The sequence below is a fragment of the Podarcis gaigeae genome (assembly GCF_964106915.1).
Source record: "Podarcis gaigeae genome assembly, chromosome: 8".
NCBI classification, from domain to species: domain Eukaryota; kingdom Metazoa; phylum Chordata; class Lepidosauria; order Squamata; family Lacertidae; genus Podarcis; species Podarcis gaigeae.
The window spans coordinates 57,021,490-57,041,015 of record NC_139684.1 but is presented as its reverse complement, the minus strand read 5'-3'; the positions used below and the strand labels follow the sequence as shown (position 1 = coordinate 57,041,015).

Here is a 19,526-nt window from a genome sequence, read left to right as displayed (position 1 = left end):
ATGGATGCCAACAATAATACTTAAACCATGCTGTCCCACAATCAGAATTGTCAAGGTTTTTGCCAATAGGGCTTCTGTGCCTTTAACAGCTGCAAAAGCAGCAGAAATTCATCAGTGGGAGAGGCATCTAGGGCAGCCTTCACAAACCTGGTGCCCTTCAGATGCTGTTGGACTACAACTTCCACCAGTCCCAGTTGTAGTCTGGCAACACCTGGAGGGCACCAGGCTATATAGGGAAATAAACAGTGGCAACTCTAGTAAGAGTGTTGTTTCTCTCCTCTGTCAATGTATGTCTACGGGGATTTTCAGAGCTTGCAATCCTCTGCACACTTACTGGGAGGAAACCCTACTGAACAGAGGGGGATTTGCTTATGAGTAAAGTTCTGGACTTGGCATGTGAGGCGGTGGGTTATCACAGGACAGGTGGGGTGGAGAGAGCCTTAAAAGGTAAGTGATAAAAAAGGCAAAAGGACATCTTGTTTCTGCTCTTTATTGCTGCAACTAAAAAGACCTTGGTTGCAACACCATTAAAAACTTGGTCCCCATAAACAAAATGAAGGAACTGGTCTTTCTGCTCGTGTTATAACACACTCACAAACTTAACTAGTGATATAACACAGTTTGGACCTTTAATTAGGAAGCCTATAGAGGGAATCTGTGTATGCACACAGGACATAAATGCCCACTTTCTTTCCAGATGCTCCAGCTTCTAACTCTGGGAGGCACAATCTAGGTCCTTATTAGCACAGGAATGAAGCTGCTATTAGACCATGACCCCATTTCACCAAAGCCAGAGACAGAATTGGTCAAACACATCTAAGCAACATCCAGCCTTAGTGTTCCAACAAAAATGGATGACCTTGGTAACTGCTCTGTTCTACAGGAGGCTGACAGCCAGGTGCTCTCCTCCTCAAGATGGGAGAGACTTGCATTCATGCTCAGCATCCAGCTCATCCATCATTGCCAGCAAGTCAGCACCCTTGCTGATCCTCTCCTTTGGTTCTTCTGCAACCTCGAACTCTCCCATGATGCGAGCCAGCTCCTCATTCCGTTGAGGGTCCTATTTAAAAGAGTCCAATTGGTTCTACTTATGGGAGAACATAAATCATAAATTTGACAATTCAATACTTTATTTTCAGTAACCAGCTTTAAAAAATCAATTTTGCCTCAGTTGCCAGAAGCAACAAAACACCGTAGTTTTGATTTTAAGAGCATCAAAATGTTCCTCTGAAAATCAAAAAGAGCTTTGACTGCTGTGAGGGCAGCAAAAAGCATTTTTGGTTCTCAAATACCAAGTTCCAGGTACACAACACACACCTCATATGAAACTCACTACCAGAAGATGTGGCAATGGCTACTGGCCAAGTTGGCTTCAAGGGGACTAGACAGTTTTTATGATTATCAATAATACATATTAAAAGCAAAATGAAGGAAATTAGACAAATTCATCAAAAAGCGCAAGTTATCACCGGCTCTACGGAACTTCTGTTTTCAAAGGCAGCATACCATCTAAGATGCAGGGAACAAATATCACTGGAGTGCTCTTGTTCTGTCAGGTTCTGACCAGACACTGTTTGAAATAGTATGCTAGTATAGAGAGGCTCAGGTTCAGATTCAGATTCAGCAAGGTTTTTCTCAGTTATGTTCACAGAATGTGGTGGCTTCTCTCTCCCACACTCCCCATGTGTTATCTTCTTTTGATCTTTTATGCAGGCTGATCAGGCAGAAGAGAGATTCTGTCATGCAGTCAAGAGTTCTGTGAAACTCAAATGCTTGCATGCCCAACTAAAATTACCTCCCCCTGTCCCAAGTTCCTTACCTATTTTATTTTATGGAAGTAACAGCAACAAACATCAATAACAATACACTTCACCAAATGCACATCCATTTAGTTCGAAAACTATTCAGCTTACTCTCGAAATGAGAGGCTAGGGGGCAATGACTGCATACCTTGTCTGCTTGTATGTTGATAACTTGATACAATAATTCCTCTGGGCGGGTCAGTGCAGCATGTCTCGAGGAAAAGAATAAAGAGCTGTCACAGAATTGTAGAGTTGGAAGGTGAGATGAGAGTCATCTAGTCCAACCCTCTGTGATGAAGGAATCTCAACTAAACCAGCCATGATTAAATGCTATTCATTTGCAGACAGAATGCTACAAATGCAATCTGTTTGGTAAGCTGTAATGCCTCTAGCAGCTTTTCACATATCTCACTTGTTTCAATTTTTAATGAATAGCAATTCCCTGACAATTGCTCCCCGTTGTTGCATCTGATGAGCCTTTTCTGCAATACTGGTACTAATTAAAGAAGGTTCTGCAGCAAAGGTTCCCAAAAGGAAGGGGGGTGTCATGCAAGGGCTTCAGTACGTGCCTCTCACCCACGGATTGAGTCAACTAGATGGCTGAACGGCCAACTCTCACCCACACCACCAATAAAGCAAGTGAGACTAATCATACTCTTCCTCCTCATCTGTGGTGAAGAGATTCAGCCGGAAACCAGCCTCGTTGCCAAGGGGCTTCTTGATGTCCAGGCTTCCCATGAGTCTGGCCAAGAAGTTCAGCTCTTCTTTTGCGAGAGGGTTTGGAGCAGTATTCTCCTACATGGAACAAGAGTGGGTCTGTTACATGGACAGGCAACCAATGGCAGTATTGGAAGAGCTTTGTTCACAAGGGTTGTGGCCTCCTAGCACTATAAAGGCTGCAACAAAGCGGTCTGCTGGGGGCTCTGGCATCTTGGTTGAAAGCAGCTTTGCAACTGACATTTTTGAAATTGGGACATAAAAGAGCATACTGTATATGGTTGTAGCCAAGTATGTTCTGGCATGGAAATTAATGTGCCTGAGATAGGCATGATTGTTGATTTCAAGTAGCCTTCTTTGAGTATGATTAGCATTGGATACAACTTATGCACATATCATAAAATAACGTCTAGAATAATCTATAAAGCCAGCTCATTGCTCCAGAGGTTATCAGTTATCTCCACAGAATTAATGGCAGCAACATGCAACTTACAGAATATGAATTACTGGGAGTTATTTTGGTGTGAAACTCATAATTAAGTGGACATCTAAATCTCTCTCTCTCACTCTGGAGATCACTGGGACGAGATGTTTATGTGTGGCCTTGGCTCAAAGTACTCTCTGCCCACAATAGTCTCTCAGCCCTCAATGCTCTTAAGCAAACACCTACACTGGCTTATAGAAGTTGCATTCAGCAACAGACACAACCTGATCAAAAGAAAAGACCAGAAAAAACAAACTCCAGGTTGAAAAGATATGATAAAGGATGCTCTGTCTGAGAAAAAGGGCATCCAGAGAGAAGGACTGATTATATTACTAAAGGATACAGGATCCTAATCTGAAACAGAAAACATTTAGGTAGTAAAGTGGTTTTCTGCACAGCACTACTTAAGAGCAGCCCTCTCCAGCAGCCCTCGTCCTTCAGATATTTTGGACTACAAATCTCACAACCCCTAATCACTGGCTGTTTGGAGTGTTGGGAATTGTAATCCAAGAACATCTGGAGGCACCAAGTTGGGAAAGGTTGATTAAGAAGGTTGACTAAAGATACTGACCTTTACACGAGATGCCAAATTTTTGGCTGCCCCCGACATGTCTGTCTCTACAGGCCGACTGATGCTGTATCTAGAGGCAATTGGTAAAGGCTTATAGTAGAGGAAAGGAAAACTGGAAAGCCCCCAACTGAAAAGTGGCTTTGCATTTCATGGCTTACATGTTTGTTCCCAATTTGATTACTCTGTCTCCATAGAGGTCGAATGAGCCTTCTCGATATGGAAGCTGGTAATTTCCACCACTGACGAACTCAGTCCTCTTAATTTCATCCCCTTTACTGTTGAAAAATCTGAAAAATGCAATATTGATGCACTGTGGTGACCTCTAGTGCTTTTGTGAACAAGGAAGAATAACCCTCTGTCTCACAGAACAGCTGGCCTAAGGTAGTACACATACACTCTTTCCTCTACCCCCAGCAGGTTTGTCTCAGTCAGATGACCCATACAGCCTGGCACTAGGGATTCTCCTTAAGATTGGGATAGATGGTTAACTAGGTGCAGCTCATCTATCTAGTGGCTACATGGAAAAAGCAGGGTGCAAGGTAGAGAGGTCTAAGATTCACCTGATGAGCCCTGGAACCTCTGTTCCCCAAGGAACTGGACCAGAGGTTGGCAGTACAAAATGCCCATTTGAGTTCTGTACTTTATCTTTGAGGAGGATGGAAACCTGTGGAGGAAGCACAAAACTTTGTAAAGTGGTCTTGCTTAGAAAGAATTTCTGCCCAAGACCTTCTTATTCCTGTATCACATCATGCAACTTCACCCAGGGATCCTTGCTCTTCTATCACAAGCTCCTGATGTGTAAAAATGAAAAAGCCACCCACCCTGATGTGTATGTCCTGGAAGAAGATGAGCAATGTCTGCCGGATGAGCTGAAGTTCGCCAGCAGAGAGAGAGCCGTATGTCTGCGGAAGAAAATCAGAATAAATCCTTGCTGCTGCTTTAGCATTATTCAAGTGTATGATTCACATGGATGTTTAAGGGCATCCTCATAGCTGTGGGCAGAAAATTATTTCCATTTTGGTGACAGGCAACTGAGCAAGAGCAACTTTCCCTGAGGACACCCCAGTGGTTATTTAGTTGCTGCTGGGATTTTAAACCAGGTCTCCCAGATTCAAGTAAGCTTAAATAGAAATCTAACCCCCAGTAAAACATGCTTCTTTTATGAAATCACGAATCCATTTCAAAACTTTTGTTACTTTTTGAATATTATTAATATCAGTACTGCAACACTGATATAACCCTGGTAACGAGACATGCTTGCATTGTATTTTACTCAGTTGTCTTATTTCTGCTTTCACTGGTGAAATCTCCAGACTTACAGTGCAGCAGCTTGAAGGGAGAGCACACTACACAGTAGAAAACCAATATGAGGGCATGCTCCAATATGTTTTGCCTTCGTATCATTTCCCCCAGTAATTGTACATACATTTGAATGGAATCTAAAAGGTATGGTGTGCTCTTACATCAATGAGTTTCCTAAAGGTTGCATCAACCTGGGCCAGAGTTTTGGGTGCTTCATAAATGAAATCTTTGATAGCATCCAGGTGGTTGAAAGTGATGAGTAAAATGTCTTTGGGCCGAGGGCAGAGTAGAACTTGGTACTTGAATGCCATGGTCATTAGATCGTAGAGCTACAAAGTAAGGAAACTGGAATTAGTTAAATCACAGAGCCCAGGCTGATCCTTATTAGATATTAATCAGCTGTCTTCTTGTGCAGTTGGCCGGATTTTATTCTGTGAGCCACCCTAATAGGAGCCTGTGCTTGGTTAGACCTGTCTTGATATTGCTTTAGTTGTCACTGCTGTTTTATCGCCTTCAGCTCCCTTGTCTACCTAAGCTGCCATTCTCCCCTGATTCAGCAGTCACTTTCCTTTATCCCCCAATTTTTCCTGAATGTTAAGTGTGAGAATCCTAGTTCCATTTAATGACAGCACTTGTTGACAAAGAGTTACCTGAATTCCCCATAAGACATTGGGGGAAACAGAAAGGTTCATCCTCACCTTATCCATACTGGGTGCATTCAGTCTCATGATTGAGGCATGAACCAGACGCTCAAAAACTGTCCTCAGGGCCTTCCTGGAATAGAGCTCCTGCGGCTTAAACAGCTCATCCATAAACTTTTTATTGAATATACCCCCTATGATGTCATTCATAACTGAAAAGACAAAAGATTCAAATGTATCACAAATGCATCGGCTTTGCTTTTGTTTCACAGGAAGAAAAAGACAGTTATAGCTGAGGAGGGACTTGCAAAGGCCACTCTCCAATTGAAACACACCATGCCCCACAAATGTCTTCTGTGCGAAGCTGTGATCCTCTCCAAATCCCCTTCAGTTCAAGGAAACTTGCACAGAAGCCATTCCCAGCCTTTGTTACCAGTGACTTCTCCAGTGCTGGTAGAGATATAGGATCTGGAGACGGTTTCTTTTCTTAGTAATGAGACACGGTTGCCCTCCTTGAAACTACTGTTTCCAAATTCAATAAATTCCAAGAGTAGAACAGCAGATTATGGTAATCTGAAACAATTCATCTTCTTTTGCATTTGCAAACTGCATCCATTCTTTTTCTTCTGCAAACATTTTATAGAGGCTCCCGAATCCATGGTAAGTAATTTGAGGTAGAAGAGAATCACAACACCCTGTCCCCCATTGTTTAATCATTTGCAGTTGGGCTGATAACCACAACCAAATACTGAGAAGTACATAAAATGATTGAAACAATATTCAGATGTAGTGGTCAGGGTTACTATTGCCAGAGGTACTACACCAGTAATATTCAAGCACTAGATGTTATTTCTTTTACACTCAATACCCAGTAGTTGTGCAAGCAGAGTTGGCTACAAAGAATCTCTCATGTACCATAGTAGGTATCCCTACTGCTAAGAATCTGATATTTGGCCATGTAGATAGTCTTGAACATTGGAGAGAATCACTGTAAAAACCAGTCTTAGAAATGACTGTGTACCTGTGTACAGAGAAAAGGTTAAAATATTTCACCAAAATGTCAAAATTCTCCATTTATCAACTCCAGATCTTAGGTGCCTGGGATCTTCCTAGTCAAGCTGAAATTAAATACAGTTTCCTGTATGGGTCCTAGCTGCTACAGAAACCTATTCATGTGGACACCAATAAAGTCTGAGTTTAAAAGGTTTCGATCCTGATCTGTTGCCTAGTACTGTCCCTTCCACACACACCCTGGTGGAAGTGGACAAACTCTTCTGGTTGCCTATGCCTTCACTGGAAGTTTTTAAACAGAGGTTGGATGGGCCATCTGCCAGGGACTTTTAGCAGTGATTCCTGCATTGCAGGGGGCTGGACTAAATGACCCTTAGGGTCCTTTCCAACTCTACAATTCTGAGATTCTATGCCCAGTCACAAAGTCTTTTCTAGCTCCCATTTTCATTCTCCATTGTGCTAAGTAACATCAGTTGTTCAATCTAGTATCCAGCAGGTGTTGCTAAGCACAGAGAGACTAGGATGGATAAGCAGAGCTTTTAGTGATGCAATTCTCTCTTGACCCACTCCGATGCAATCCTTAACAAAGCTGTAGTAAACTCTCCCTCAGTGTATGCTTCTAAAGAGATTTGACAGAGTTCTGCTTCTGTGCTTCTCTGTCAGCCCCAGCCAGGAAAATTCTCTAGTAGTTTGGAATTGGACAGAAACATGATCACACCAAATAGTGACCTCTGACATTTTGCACTGTATTTGTGTAACTGAATGAGATAGTACATTGCATCACTGCCCCAAAATATAAGTCACTAGGGGTGGTAGAAGATTAGGATGCTTACCAGCCAGTTTTCCTCTCAACCCTCAGGGTGGCACAGGGTGTTTGGTGCCAGGTAAGTGACTAAACTTTGGGTTGGTAAATGAAAGTGGAGAAATCCTGCATTGTTCTACGATCCACACCAGAATCCTGTGGTGGAATTGCTTTTTTTCTTTTCTTTTTCACTCCTAAACAGTTTGGTTTATTAAGCCACCACCAATTAAGACTACCTAGTACAGTCGCTATACACAGCATTTAGGATAGCTATTAGCCATAGGTGGTTAACAATTCCTCCATACCAAATCCACTGGTCTGGGCTCCTGTGACACACAGGCAAATGCAGGTGGGCTAAAATTCAGCCACCAAACAGCATTTTAAAAAACCACAGACTCCCTCGTTCCCTCTTTTCCTTATTTATCTGCAGACTGCTATGCATCTGAGCAATAGAAGCAGAGATATTGTAGCTTTTGGGGGTTATGTTTGGTTACACAGTTTACTTCGGGGGGGGGGGAACATACCTGGTGGTTTCTTCATCCCAACCTACTCCAGGTATTAAGCATGATGCAGAAAAGCATGATGCACTCTAAAGGTATGCAATAATGTCATACTAAAGCAGCAGCAAATTTTGGGATTTAATGAGGAAAGTTGTGGATTAAAAGACATAGTTCAAGGCAGAGAACTGGTGACTAATTATGCAGTAGGGCAGGAAGAGAGCAAGAACCACGGGATACACTCTGCCTGCATACTGCTCATAGTATGCTTGTACAGCTGCTCCTTTGCCAACAGAGATGTTCAGCAATCAGTTGAGCTACTACCTAAGATGAATTTTCCAATAAGTTTTTTTCCAAGACACTGGTGAAATATTTTTATGTTTCAGGATCATTCCTGCCTGTTTTTAAAATGCAGAAAGCCCTAGTCAAGCATTCACTTGTTCGTCAATTACACCTGCTACAGAAGTGTTGATGCGGCTGGGAACACTATGCAGCTCTGTGTATGTACAACATGCCACTAAAATGCTGTCAGTCAAAATTTTAGTCATTAATCAGTCAAGTTTTTACAGGAGTTCACCATCATTAGAGGTTCCACTTTGAGGTTTCATTTACAATAAAATTCGTTAGAGAAATAAAATAAAACCACTACAATCAACACACAGTAGGACTGTAGGCAGTTCATAAGCTTTAAAAGCACATCCTAATGCATATGTGCACTTTGACAGTCTATTGCACTTATGGTTTGTTCTTAGTTCCTATGCAGCTATAGCAAAATCTTTCAACTCTGTATGCTGCCTGTTTCAGTTAGACAGAAGGCAGATGACGGTTGTGGTGGTTGAAGGGTTAAAAAAAAGACTTGGTCAATTTACTAATTCAATATTGTCAAATGATGGTCAAGTATTTTCAATGCATTAATATTAAAGCAAGACGGTCATCAACCGATTTGAAACTCATACTAATTACAACAAAATTGGATAACTTTTACTTTAAAAAGGGGAATGAATGATTTATTTTTAATACATATTTATTTTGGCTTCTTCTCCAGAAACTGAGGGCAGTCTGCCCATCCCTCAGTGTGTTCTCACAACAGACCTGTGTGTGACTTAACCACAATCGCCTAATGACTTTCTTGGCTGAGTGAGGATCTGAATCTGGGTCTTCCTAGTCCTAGTTTGACACTTTACTCATCAATGACTGCTTCTGCTCCTGTTTGCAACTGCCTGTTAAAGAAGGTAGCCTGTTTTGATGTGGAGTTTGTCACTAGCAAGCAACCCTCGTGTCTGCCCCTGCTAACAAATGATAACCTAATCAAATAAAAAAAACGACAAGTTGCCATATTCACAATGGTATTCTTGAAATATTTGATAATATGTGATCAGAGTCAAATAACAGGCAATCTATCTTGCAAGCAGAAGGTCCCAGGTTCAATCCCCCATCTCCATGTAGGGCTGGGAGAGACTCCTGCCTGAAATTCTGGAGAGCTGCTGCCAGTCAGTGAGGACAATACTGAGCTAGATGAACCATAGTCTGACTCTGTATAAGGCAGCTTCCCAGGTTCCTAACAGTTGCCTAGCATGCCAACACTACTATAAGTTACTTAAACTAAAGTCATAAGAATTGACCAACGATGGTTCAATGAATTTCTTCCAGGATTTGCTATAAATGTGGTACATAATGTTGTCAGTTACCCGAGTTCCATAAATATAATGCTGCTGGTCTGAAGGGATCTTCCAATAGTATCCCATAAGATACTGTGTATGCATAGTTTGGAATCTCAGTGAAAAAAACCCAAAAAGCTCTTTGTGCAGGGGGCTAAAAATGTTACAGTACCTCGTCTCCTGTCCACATCAGTCCATTCATCTACACGAAGCATAAAACAGAAAAAATGACGGGTCAAGTACTAAGAACAATAAACTGACAAGCAGGATGAAAGAGGGGAAATAAGTAAAAAAGAATCCAACAGTATTTAGTACCCTGCTGTATTAGAGCTGCAAAGCAAAGGAGAAGAGAGCTTTCAACTAATATTTTAAAGTGGCCAAAAAAACAAAAACAAAAAACAAGCCACAATGTGTGGGTAGGGGTGATATACAGGCATTATAAAAATGGACCTATGACACTTCTGTAATCTCACTCCACACATTGTGGGGGGAAGAGGCTTATTTTCCCAGCATAAAATTTGGTGAAAAGGCAAAGTATTGCAACAGCTGCACAGCCTTGATGTGGAGCATTCACTTCAAACAAATGAGATACAACAGAATTAATTGCACTAACTGCTCAAAATGACTGTGCTGACTGCCGAGCATCCTCAGATCCACATAGATGAGTTACTGTGCTAGAGCAACTCCAATACCTCTGAGCAAATGTAACCTGTACAAAGCCATTGCCCCATACTTAAGTCTGCAGGGTAGAAAAAAATATGATACATGCATGCTGGATCACCAAGAACGTAACAAGATTTGTTTCCCACCTTTCCTCTTGAGTTCAGCCACTTGTCCAGTAAGCTGTATGACGAATTGAACTCATGCTATTTACCAGCCCAAGATTTAAACACATGCATATCAGTAGCTTGGAATTTTAAGCGTTTCTGCAGTAGAATTAGTATACTATAGGATTTGATGCTGGTGCCTAGAGAACGGAAATCTTTTTCTAGTCCTGTTCACCTGCATCTGAATGTCAACCATGACTTACATTATTATTTTTTCTTTTACATTTCCTTTCAATGGTCTGTTTCTAGTACAGCATGCCCTCAACTTATATGAGGGTTATGTTCCAGGGATCACACCTAAAGTCAAAATCATGTATAGTCAAAATATATTGGGTACAATGGCAGGTGGGATTGCCAAAGACCTTTTTCCTGGATGCCTGTCCCCTTCTTTATTTCTATCCCCCCCAAGTGTGTAAAGCTGAACGTGCATAAGTTAAATTTGTGTAAGTTGTGGGTACCTTGTACATCAGGAGCAACATTCACCTTTCAATGCTAGCCCTATATGCTCATGCCCAAGAAGAGGCAAAGCTATTCTTCAAGTACCTAGGAAGCAGATCAGACAAACCTTCCCCCCCCCCACCTTGAAATGGTGGGGCGATTGTCCATGAAAGATGCTGTTCTTCCAAAATGCTCTGAGGGACTCCAAAGTGTAGCATGACTGCAGCTCCAAGTGGGAGAGAAGGGTCTGGACATGTTCACTAATGGGTAGTGGCATACTATGGCAAAGGAAATTGTGGAATCCTGCAAAGGACTTATTTCTAGAGAATTCCATTAGAATGCTAAACATTTCCAGCATTCAGCTCACCATGTGGAAATATTCTCCCCTCTCAATGTTCCCAAGTACTACTAATGTGGCAATGTCTTCAGAAATGTTGATCCTAACAAGGTTACCAGTCACTTTAAGACATAGAACTTAAAACTCTCTGCACAAGTTGTCATTCAGATATGGTGGCAGAACATTATAAAGGCTGTCTAACATTCAACATCATTTTATTATTGTATAAAGATGCCTGGTCAGAATATTGTAAGTCACCCAGGAGGTTGTGACAGGGGTTGTGACAGGGGGAAGTACATTCCTCTGATCAGGTGTACTTGGATTTGCCTACCACAACAGGCATTGGGAAATGTACACCCCTCCTCAAGAGGTCTGGAGGGTGGCAACAGGAGAACTGGCCTTCTCTGCAGTGGCTTCCTGCCTGTGGAATGCTCTCCCCAGGAAGGGGGCCTGGCACCTTCATTATACACCTTTAGGCGCCAGGCAAAAATGCTTCCTTTTTAAGCAGGACTTTGGTTGATCTGATTGATATCCTTTGCCTTTTTAAAATGTGGCCCTTTTTTGGGGGGGGGGTGTTTTTATTTTGATTACATATATTGTGGTTTTTATGTTGATCTTTTCTGTGAACCGCCATGAGACCTCCGGGTATAGGGTGGTATATAAATTCAAAGAATAATAATAATAAAGACCCACGTTGTAAGCGGGCAAGATACAAATCACACTAATGTGTGCAAAGCCTTCCCTAATTTGGTGCCCTCCAGATGTTTGGGGCTACAACTCTCATTGGGCCCAGCACCATTCGGTCGTAGTCCAAAACATCTGGACGAGACTCATGTTCCGGAAGGCAGCAGATGCGCGTTGCCAAAAAAATGTTCCTCACAGCTTCGGGCAGGGTGTCTTTCACCCTCGTCGTGGCACTCGCCCCTCCCACCCCGAATAGCCGTTATGAGGAACTCAATCACACCAGCCCCTCCCCCACCCCGTTAAATGACACCCTCGCCCCGCGTTGTAGCCGGAGAGGAAAGGTGTCTGTGGGTGTGAGAGAGAGCGCGGTATAGGCGGGGCCCCTCCCAGACCTTGGCGCGCCTTGTCTCCCGGGATGCTTTGCGCGCGCAGCCGCTGGTCCACGATGTAGAGCATCTCCCCGCCCAGGTTGAGGACGAGCAACGGCAGCGTCCTCAGCGACATGGCCGCGGGACCCGCACTCGGCCGGGCTTCCGTCCAGGAGACAAGCTGTGGCTGCGACTCTGATTGCGGCGGCGGCGGCTGCTACGACGGCAGCGGCCCCGTTGCCTGGACAACGCCACCGCCAATCGGAAGGCTGCTTGCTGGCAGGTCTCGTCTCCGCCCACAACTTCCCTAGATGGGTTTACGGCCCGCCCTCTCATCCTCTGGCGTATAATCGAGACGGAGTCGGATGTTAATAGGATGAGCTTTTTATTGGCGCATGCGCAGCTCAGGATGCAGTGTCCAGTTCTGGCCCCGCAGGTCTGAAACACACAAGGAAAGTGGGGATAATAATAATAATAATAATAATAATAATAATAATAATAATAATAATAATAATAATAATTTATATCTCGCCTATTTAGAAGCTTCAGGCGAATTGGCAAAAATGACCTGGGAAATCAGAGATCAAGAGGACCATAAATTTACTAAAGAATGGGGATTTTTTTTTAACTTACTTGAAAGAGCACTGTAAACAATTGAAAACCTTGGCAGGATTTTACAAACACTTGCAATGAAGCGAGAATTATGATAAAAAGTGAGTTTTAAGAAATATGGAGAATATGATACAATGCAGTTTGAAAAGAATACCTGGGGAAACCATGGAGGGGTGGAGGGAAGTTCAGGGATTCTGAGAATCCTATTTGTAAACTGATTATGATTTCTTCCAGTAGCACCTTAAAGACCAACTAAGTTAGTTCTTGGTATGAGCTTTCGTGTGCATGCACACTTCTTCAGATACACTTCAGATACTTCTTCAGTGTGTATCTGAAGAAGTGTGCATGCACACGAAAGCTCATACCAAGAACTAACTTAGTTGGTCTTTAAGGTGCTACTGGAAGGAATTTTTTTTGTTTCGACTATGGCAGACCAACGCGGCTACCTATCTGTAACTGATTATGATTTGTGTATGATGACAAATGCTAAAAGTGAAAATGAATAAAAAAACTTTTTAAAATAAAAAAATAGAAGTGTCATGTGAGGGAAAGGGCGAGGCTAAGCACTACCACTATTGGTCCTAGTCGCAGCCCTAAGGCTCCTGGGAAGGAGAAAGTCGTTGCCATTTGCAGCCTGATCCCCACATGCGTTCTTCAGGCAGTTTCATACGCTAAACACATCTAGTGATACAAACACACAACTGAGAAGGTGCAAAAGTCAGGCCTGGCTCCGCCTTCTTGCCTCAATCAGTGAAGTTCCCTTCCAAATGCATAGCTCCCTGCATCCCTTGTTCTTTTACTCAAATTGTGGGCCATCACTAAAAAGACCCCATCTCTAATGCCCACCAACGAAATTGATCTGGCAGGTGAAGACATGAACATGGCCCCTGAGGCAGATTCTTGATGCCCAGGCAGGCTCATGGAGCTTAGGCTACAAATGTGCAAATGTGAAAGAGAGAGAGAAACTTTTATTCACTTTCTCCACAGTGTGGATAATTTTATAAACCTATCATGTGTATCTCCTTTTTCCCTCCTAAATTGCAAAAGTTTCACAATTTAAGCAACTATCAGAATTTAAACAGTGTGATTTCCCTGCTGCAGCACTAACCAATTGCAAGTGGGCTCAAATACAGTTGTACCTTGGATCTCAAACGCCTTGGCTCCTGAACAAATTGGGCCCTGAACAATCGAAACCCAGAAGTGAGTGTTTTCGAATGTTCTTTTGGAACCCGAACGTCTGATGCGGGTTCTACGGCTTTCGATTGGCTGCAGGAGTTTCCTGCAGCCAATCAGAAGCCGTGCTTTGGTTTCCGAATGTTTTGGAAGTTGAACGGACTTCCGGAATGGATTCTGTTCGACTTCCAAGGTACGAGTGTATTCCCTTTAGGCATCTGACAGAAAGCTGTGCTTAGAGATCATCAGAGTCCGACAGAATTTTTGTCTTGGAGGGGGAAAACGTTGGTGCTCCTTTTCCATCAAGACCCACCTTTGTACCTCCATTTCCTTATTTATTCAGAGAGCGGGTGTGCACTTCACGGCCCATGCGGCACAACTCACACAGGCCACAAAGACACATTGACATGGCATCCCTAAAAACAGTGCCCTGTATGATTCAAACAAAGAAAAGAGATTTAATGAGACATAGCACCTCAAATCTGGAATGCATTTTTGCTCCACATACACTCCTTCAAGCCTTGCACACAGGCAGGTCTTTAGAAACATACAATGAGCCAGTGGACAGGATCAGCTTAATGTGGGCATGAGGAGCATGCAGGTGTCATATTCTGGCTAAGATGCTGAGGCAGTCCTGAGGCATCTAATCATAAGCCTGCATTTTTTATCAAAGCTTATATATTGCAATCAAGGCTTGTATTTAAAAATGAGCTTAAAAAAAAAAAAAAAGGATTTTCAAATGTTTCATGCCAGGCAGAAAGAACCTTGGCAAGAGGTTTTTCTCCTAAGACAAGGGGGCCCCATTGATTTATAGTAGAAAAACAATTCTCAAAGTCATAAAAAGGGAGAATTACATATGCTGCCCTTGCAGACTGAGAAAACACAATTAAAGGCAAGGGTAAATAGTAAAATAATACCAATGTGCCTCCCAGTAAAATGAGCCAGATCTTCTTTCTAAGGTTAAAAAGGCCAAGAGCAATGGAGAAGCATCTAGCTGGCTGGGAAAGGAGGGGGAAAGGGGGGAGGTGTAAACTGAAGAGGCTTCTTTTTAAAAGCTGTTTTTTACTGAGTTCCTTTTTACTTTACAAAGGCTTTATTCTTTTAAAAGGCTACCTATGATAAGTGAATGAAATATATTAGCTTAAATATATTGGCTTAAATGTAATTATGCAAAGGATTTAAGGAATGCTAGATTCTTATTTCATATGGTTGTAAGAGTTGTATTTATCCTGAAATTAAGTCAGCCACCAGCCTAGCCCCCCTGCTAGACAGAAGACGCCATCCAAGCACTCTTGATATATATGGTTGTCAGGCATTTGTTTAGAAACTTTCAAATGAAGGAAATCTTTCAATATTGATGTGAAACTCAAGATCCTTGACATCTGTTGAACATAAAAATGTAAGATTAAACATTTGTTTTAGAAGGCAATAGGGCAAGGAGGGCAAGAGGTGAGCTGGTAATTAAGATTCCATGTAAGATATATTATTACTTATTTGTCATTTATATATAGCTCTTTGTCTCCCTTATAAGGGCAAGGAAGTGGGTGTATCTTTTGTGGGTGTATCTTTTGTGATTGGTTCTACCAAACAGCCAATAGGAATTTCAACCAGGCTGATTGGACAGAGGCAGCCACAGGAGGAGCAAAGGGGGCTGGATTAAGGGAATATAAGTGCTGGCCAGGATGGCAAGAGGCCAGGCCAGAGCTTGGTAACCATATACCACTGAGCCTCTCATTTATTTGTCTGACAAATAAATTATTATTTTAATTTCTCTATTGCTGCGTTGAATATTTCATTCCAGCTAAGCGTTAACCACAAGCAGGGTGCTACATTTTATGGTGCCGTGACTCGGATAAGTGGTCTGCTGGAACGCAGCCCCTTCGCCCTACTGGGCAGGGTACAAGAGAGAGGACCACTGCTTACCCAGCGCGCACTGGTAAATTTTTCCAGGGGGAACGCAGAAGACTCGTCTGTCTGATACCCTGCTCACTGGCGGCGACGGACCGGGGGAAACAGGGAACCAACCAAGGGTAAGTGCACAAAGGGATTTTTGGCCCTCCAATTAATTGGGAGGAAGAGAAGTCTTGATCAAACTTCTGCGTCTCAGTAAGGGGAAACTGAGTACGCTAGGTGGTTGGGTACATCAGATGTTGGTCTGGTGGAGGAAAAGGGAAAATTGGGAGGTAGAGTGTGGTGAAGTATCTAGCGCATTGTATGTGTGAGAAAGTACAGAGCAATCTGTAGCTGACCTGAGTGTGGAGTGGGCAGTACTTCGGTTCCTAGTAAGGCGACTTCACTAGGCAAGGAAACCCACAAAGCGTGTGTGTGAGTGACTGAGTGGATACTTCACAGGGCCATACAATGGGAGTTGGGGGTTCAAAGGGGGAAAATACACCTCTTGAGTGTATGTTAAATAATTTTAAGAAAGCCTTCTCAGGGGCATATGGAGTCAAAATGACGCCAGAGCGCTTGAGAACGTTATGTGAACTAGAATGGCCGAAACAAAATACTGAATGGCCATCTCAGGGAACTTTTGATATAAATTTAGTAAGCAAACTTTGGTCTAATATCGCCAAAGAAACTGGAGGGTGCCCAGAACAATTTCCATATATAGATTCCTGGCTGAGCACATTAAATAAAAATCCTCCATGGATAAGGGAATGCAAAGTCAAACGATGCAAATTATTGGCTGTAAAAGCTGAAGCTAGGAAAGGAATCTTGCCAAATAAACTCAAACCCATTTTTGAGGGACCAGAGGAAGAGGTGCTTCCACCTCCACCCTATGCTCCACATCGAAGGGAGCTTAATTCAAACACTCCGCCAGTTGTAACCCCAAGGCAAGAAAGTGGAATGAATAATGGGAGTGGAGTCACAGAGCTTGATTCCTTGATAGATTATGATAAATATCTTCAGGAGGCATTGGAGTCCTATAATAAAGCCCAAGCAGAAGTGGTTATTCCACCTGTGACTCCTAATAGACCTGCATCTACAGTCTCCTTTAGTGGAACAACTGATTGCCCACCCCAAACCCCTGTACATCCAAGTCCTAGAGAAATATTACAGAAGTTACAGGGAGACCTTGATCGGTCAGCAAGCAATACAGCCAGGCGTATAAAGCTGCTAAAAGAACGCCTTGGGACAAATACCATCCCCTATGATTTGAGGCCCCTAGAGCAAAGCGAAGAGAAAGATCACGTAGTAGCCCCTCTTAGAAGAGTATTTGATGCACTTGAGGAGCCTGCGCTGGTTAACGGGCAACCCGGACCACGGCCACCTCGAACTTCGACCCTGCAATATATTCCATTCACAACTACAGATTTGATGAATTGGAAAACACACACCCCATCTTTTGCAGAAAAACCTCAGGCTATGATGGACTTGGTGACTTCAATAGTAAATACTCATAGCCCTACTTGGACAGATTGTCGCCAGCTCCTAAATACTCTTTTCACCACTGAGGAAAGGAGAGACATAATTGAAAAGGCACAGATATATTTGCGTGAGCAGGCCAGAGTGGGAAATATTTTTAATATTGACCGTCATCTCCAAGATAACTTTCCCTTGGAAGATCCTAATTGGGATCCAAACAATGGAATTCATCTGGCCAGACTTACCACCTACCGCCAGACGCTTGTGCAAGGTATCCGCAGGGCATGCCAGAAGCCCACTAATATGTCTAAAGTCTCAGAAGTAGAACAGAAACCAAATGAGAGTCCAGGAGACTTTTTAGAGAGGCTGCAAGAAGCCTATCGTATATGGACTCCTTTTGACCCTGAAGCCCCTGAAAACAGCAGAATGATTACTGCTACATTTGTGGCCCAGTGCGCTTCTGATATTCGTAAGAAAATTCAGAAATCAGAAGGATGGGAAGGGATGCTGATGAGCCAAATTATGGCCATTGCACGCCAAGTTTATCGGAATAGGGATGAGGCTGAGGAGCAAGAGAAGAAGAAGTGGCAGAAGGAAAAGATGGTAATGCTAGCCACAGCAGTGAAGCAAGACCACCGCCCCTTAAATGGAGGGAGAGGGCGAGGAAGGAATCCACCACTGGGAAGGAATCAATGTGCAAATTGCAAGAAGGAGGGTCATTGGAAGCGGGAGTGTCCTGAACCCCTGAGGTTGGAAGAAGTACGCCCAGGCCCAGGCCCAGGCCCAGGCCCAGGCTCCGGCCCAAGAAACCAGGGACGGGGACGGGGAATGATCCGAAATGGAAGATATCAGAGACCAGGACAAGGACAGAATAGAGACAATTTCATTGGACTGGCAGAAGAGGATTTTACTCAAGACTAGGAACGACCGGACTCCATAAAGTTAGGCTTCCAGGAGCCCACGGTCACGATTCAATTAGGGAGCCATTTAATAGACTTTATGATTGATACTGGGGCTGAATACTCAGTACTCCCAGAACTATTGCAGAAAAAGGCATCCAAAAGTGTAGTCATTAAAAGTGCCACTGGACAGTCAGCTAAGAGGTCTTTCCTCCAACCTTTGGAATGCCAGATTGGGGGACATCGTTTAACCCATCAGTTTTTGTATATACCTGAGTGTCCAATACCTCTCTTAGGCAGAGATATGCTGTCCAAATTGCAGGCCCAAATCACCTTCACTCCTCGAGGTCCAGAAATGAAACTGCCATCAAAAGCAGCAGGAATAATTACCCTCTCAGTACCTAAGGAACAATCATGGCGCCTAATGTCAGCCCTGCAAGTCCAACCCACATTGGATACAGAATTAAACAAGCTCCTCCGAACTCTACAGGTGCCACCAGGAGTATGGGCCGAAAATAGCCCACCAGGAATGGCTAAGAATATAGCTCCAATTGTAGTAACCCTAAAACCTATGGCTACCCCCGTATCTGTAAAGCAATATCCCTTACCCCGGCGAGCAGCAGAGGGCATCCAGAAACATTTGGACCGCCTATTAAAATATGGTCTGCTTAAGCCTTGCCAATCAGAATGGAACACACCCCTTTTGCCTGTTCGAAAACCTGGGACAGATGAATACAGGCCAGTGCAGGACTTGAGGCTCGTAAACCAGGCTATCGAGACCTTGCACCCAAATGTACCAAACCCATATACCTTGTTGAGTTTGATCCCACCAGAAGCAACATTTTTTACTGTATTGGACTTGAAAGATGCATTCTTCTGTTGCCGGCTGGCACCACAGAGCCAACCTATATTTGCCTTCCAGTGGGAAGACCCTTTGACAGGAACAAAAGGCCAGCTAACCTGGACAAGATTGCCCCAGGGCTTTAAAAATTCCCCAACTTTATTTGGCACTGCCTTGGCGAGGGATCTAACAAGTTACCCCTCAATACCGGGAGAAAAGGTGGTTCTGCAATATGTAGATGATCTTATACTAGCGGCAAAGGATTTTAATACCTGTAAAGAAGGGACAGAGGAACTGCTCCACTTGCTCTGGGAAGCTGGCTACCGAGTTTCCCAGAAAAAGGCACAGTTATGTTTAGAAAAGGTCAAATATTTGGGCTTTGACATCTCACACCAACAACGAGCATTGAGACCAGAGAGGAAAGAAGCTATTTGCCTTATCAAGGAACCTACCACAAGAAAACAACTTAGAGGATTCCTGGGAACAGCAGGGT

General features: G+C 43.2%; 1 protein-coding gene across 2 annotated transcripts; it reads right to left on the bottom strand.

Moving 5' to 3' along the window:
- Nucleotides 1-474: 474 nt before the first annotated feature.
- On the bottom strand, nucleotides 475-12,410 carry OSCP1 (organic solute carrier partner 1). Of its 2 annotated transcripts, XM_083751257.1 has the most exons (11): nucleotides 12,164-12,384; nucleotides 9,658-9,687; nucleotides 5,575-5,729; nucleotides 5,038-5,205; nucleotides 4,396-4,476; nucleotides 4,135-4,238; nucleotides 3,733-3,861; nucleotides 3,575-3,644; nucleotides 2,458-2,597; nucleotides 1,951-2,014; nucleotides 475-1,060 (listed from the first exon to the last, which is right to left on the bottom strand). In XM_083751257.1, exons 1-11 carry the CDS (start codon nucleotides 12,273-12,275, stop codon nucleotides 911-913), a joined length of 1,203 nt encoding a protein of 400 aa, XP_083607383.1. In that variant the 5' UTR covers nucleotides 12,276-12,384; the 3' UTR covers nucleotides 475-910. The 2 variants fall into 2 exon arrangements, with proteins under 2 accessions (XP_083607383.1, XP_083607384.1); XM_083751258.1 differs by lacking the exon at nucleotides 9,658-9,687 and having other exon boundaries at nucleotides 12,164-12,410.
- Between the last annotated feature and the right edge of the window lie 7,116 nt (nucleotides 12,411-19,526).

Coding starts and splice junctions, on each gene's coding strand:
- OSCP1 (XM_083751257.1), bottom strand. CDS start 12,275: ATGTCGCTGAGGACGCTGCCGTTGCTCGTCCTCAACCTGGGCGGGGAG. Junction 3,862..4,134: donor GAGGTTCCAGGGCTCATCAG/GTGAATCTTAGA, acceptor TGCATTTTTCAG/ATTTTTCAACAGTAAAGGGG. Junction 3,645..3,732: donor ATCAAATTGGGAACAAACAT/GTAAGCCATGAA, acceptor AATTGCCTCTAG/ATACAGCATCAGTCGGCCTG.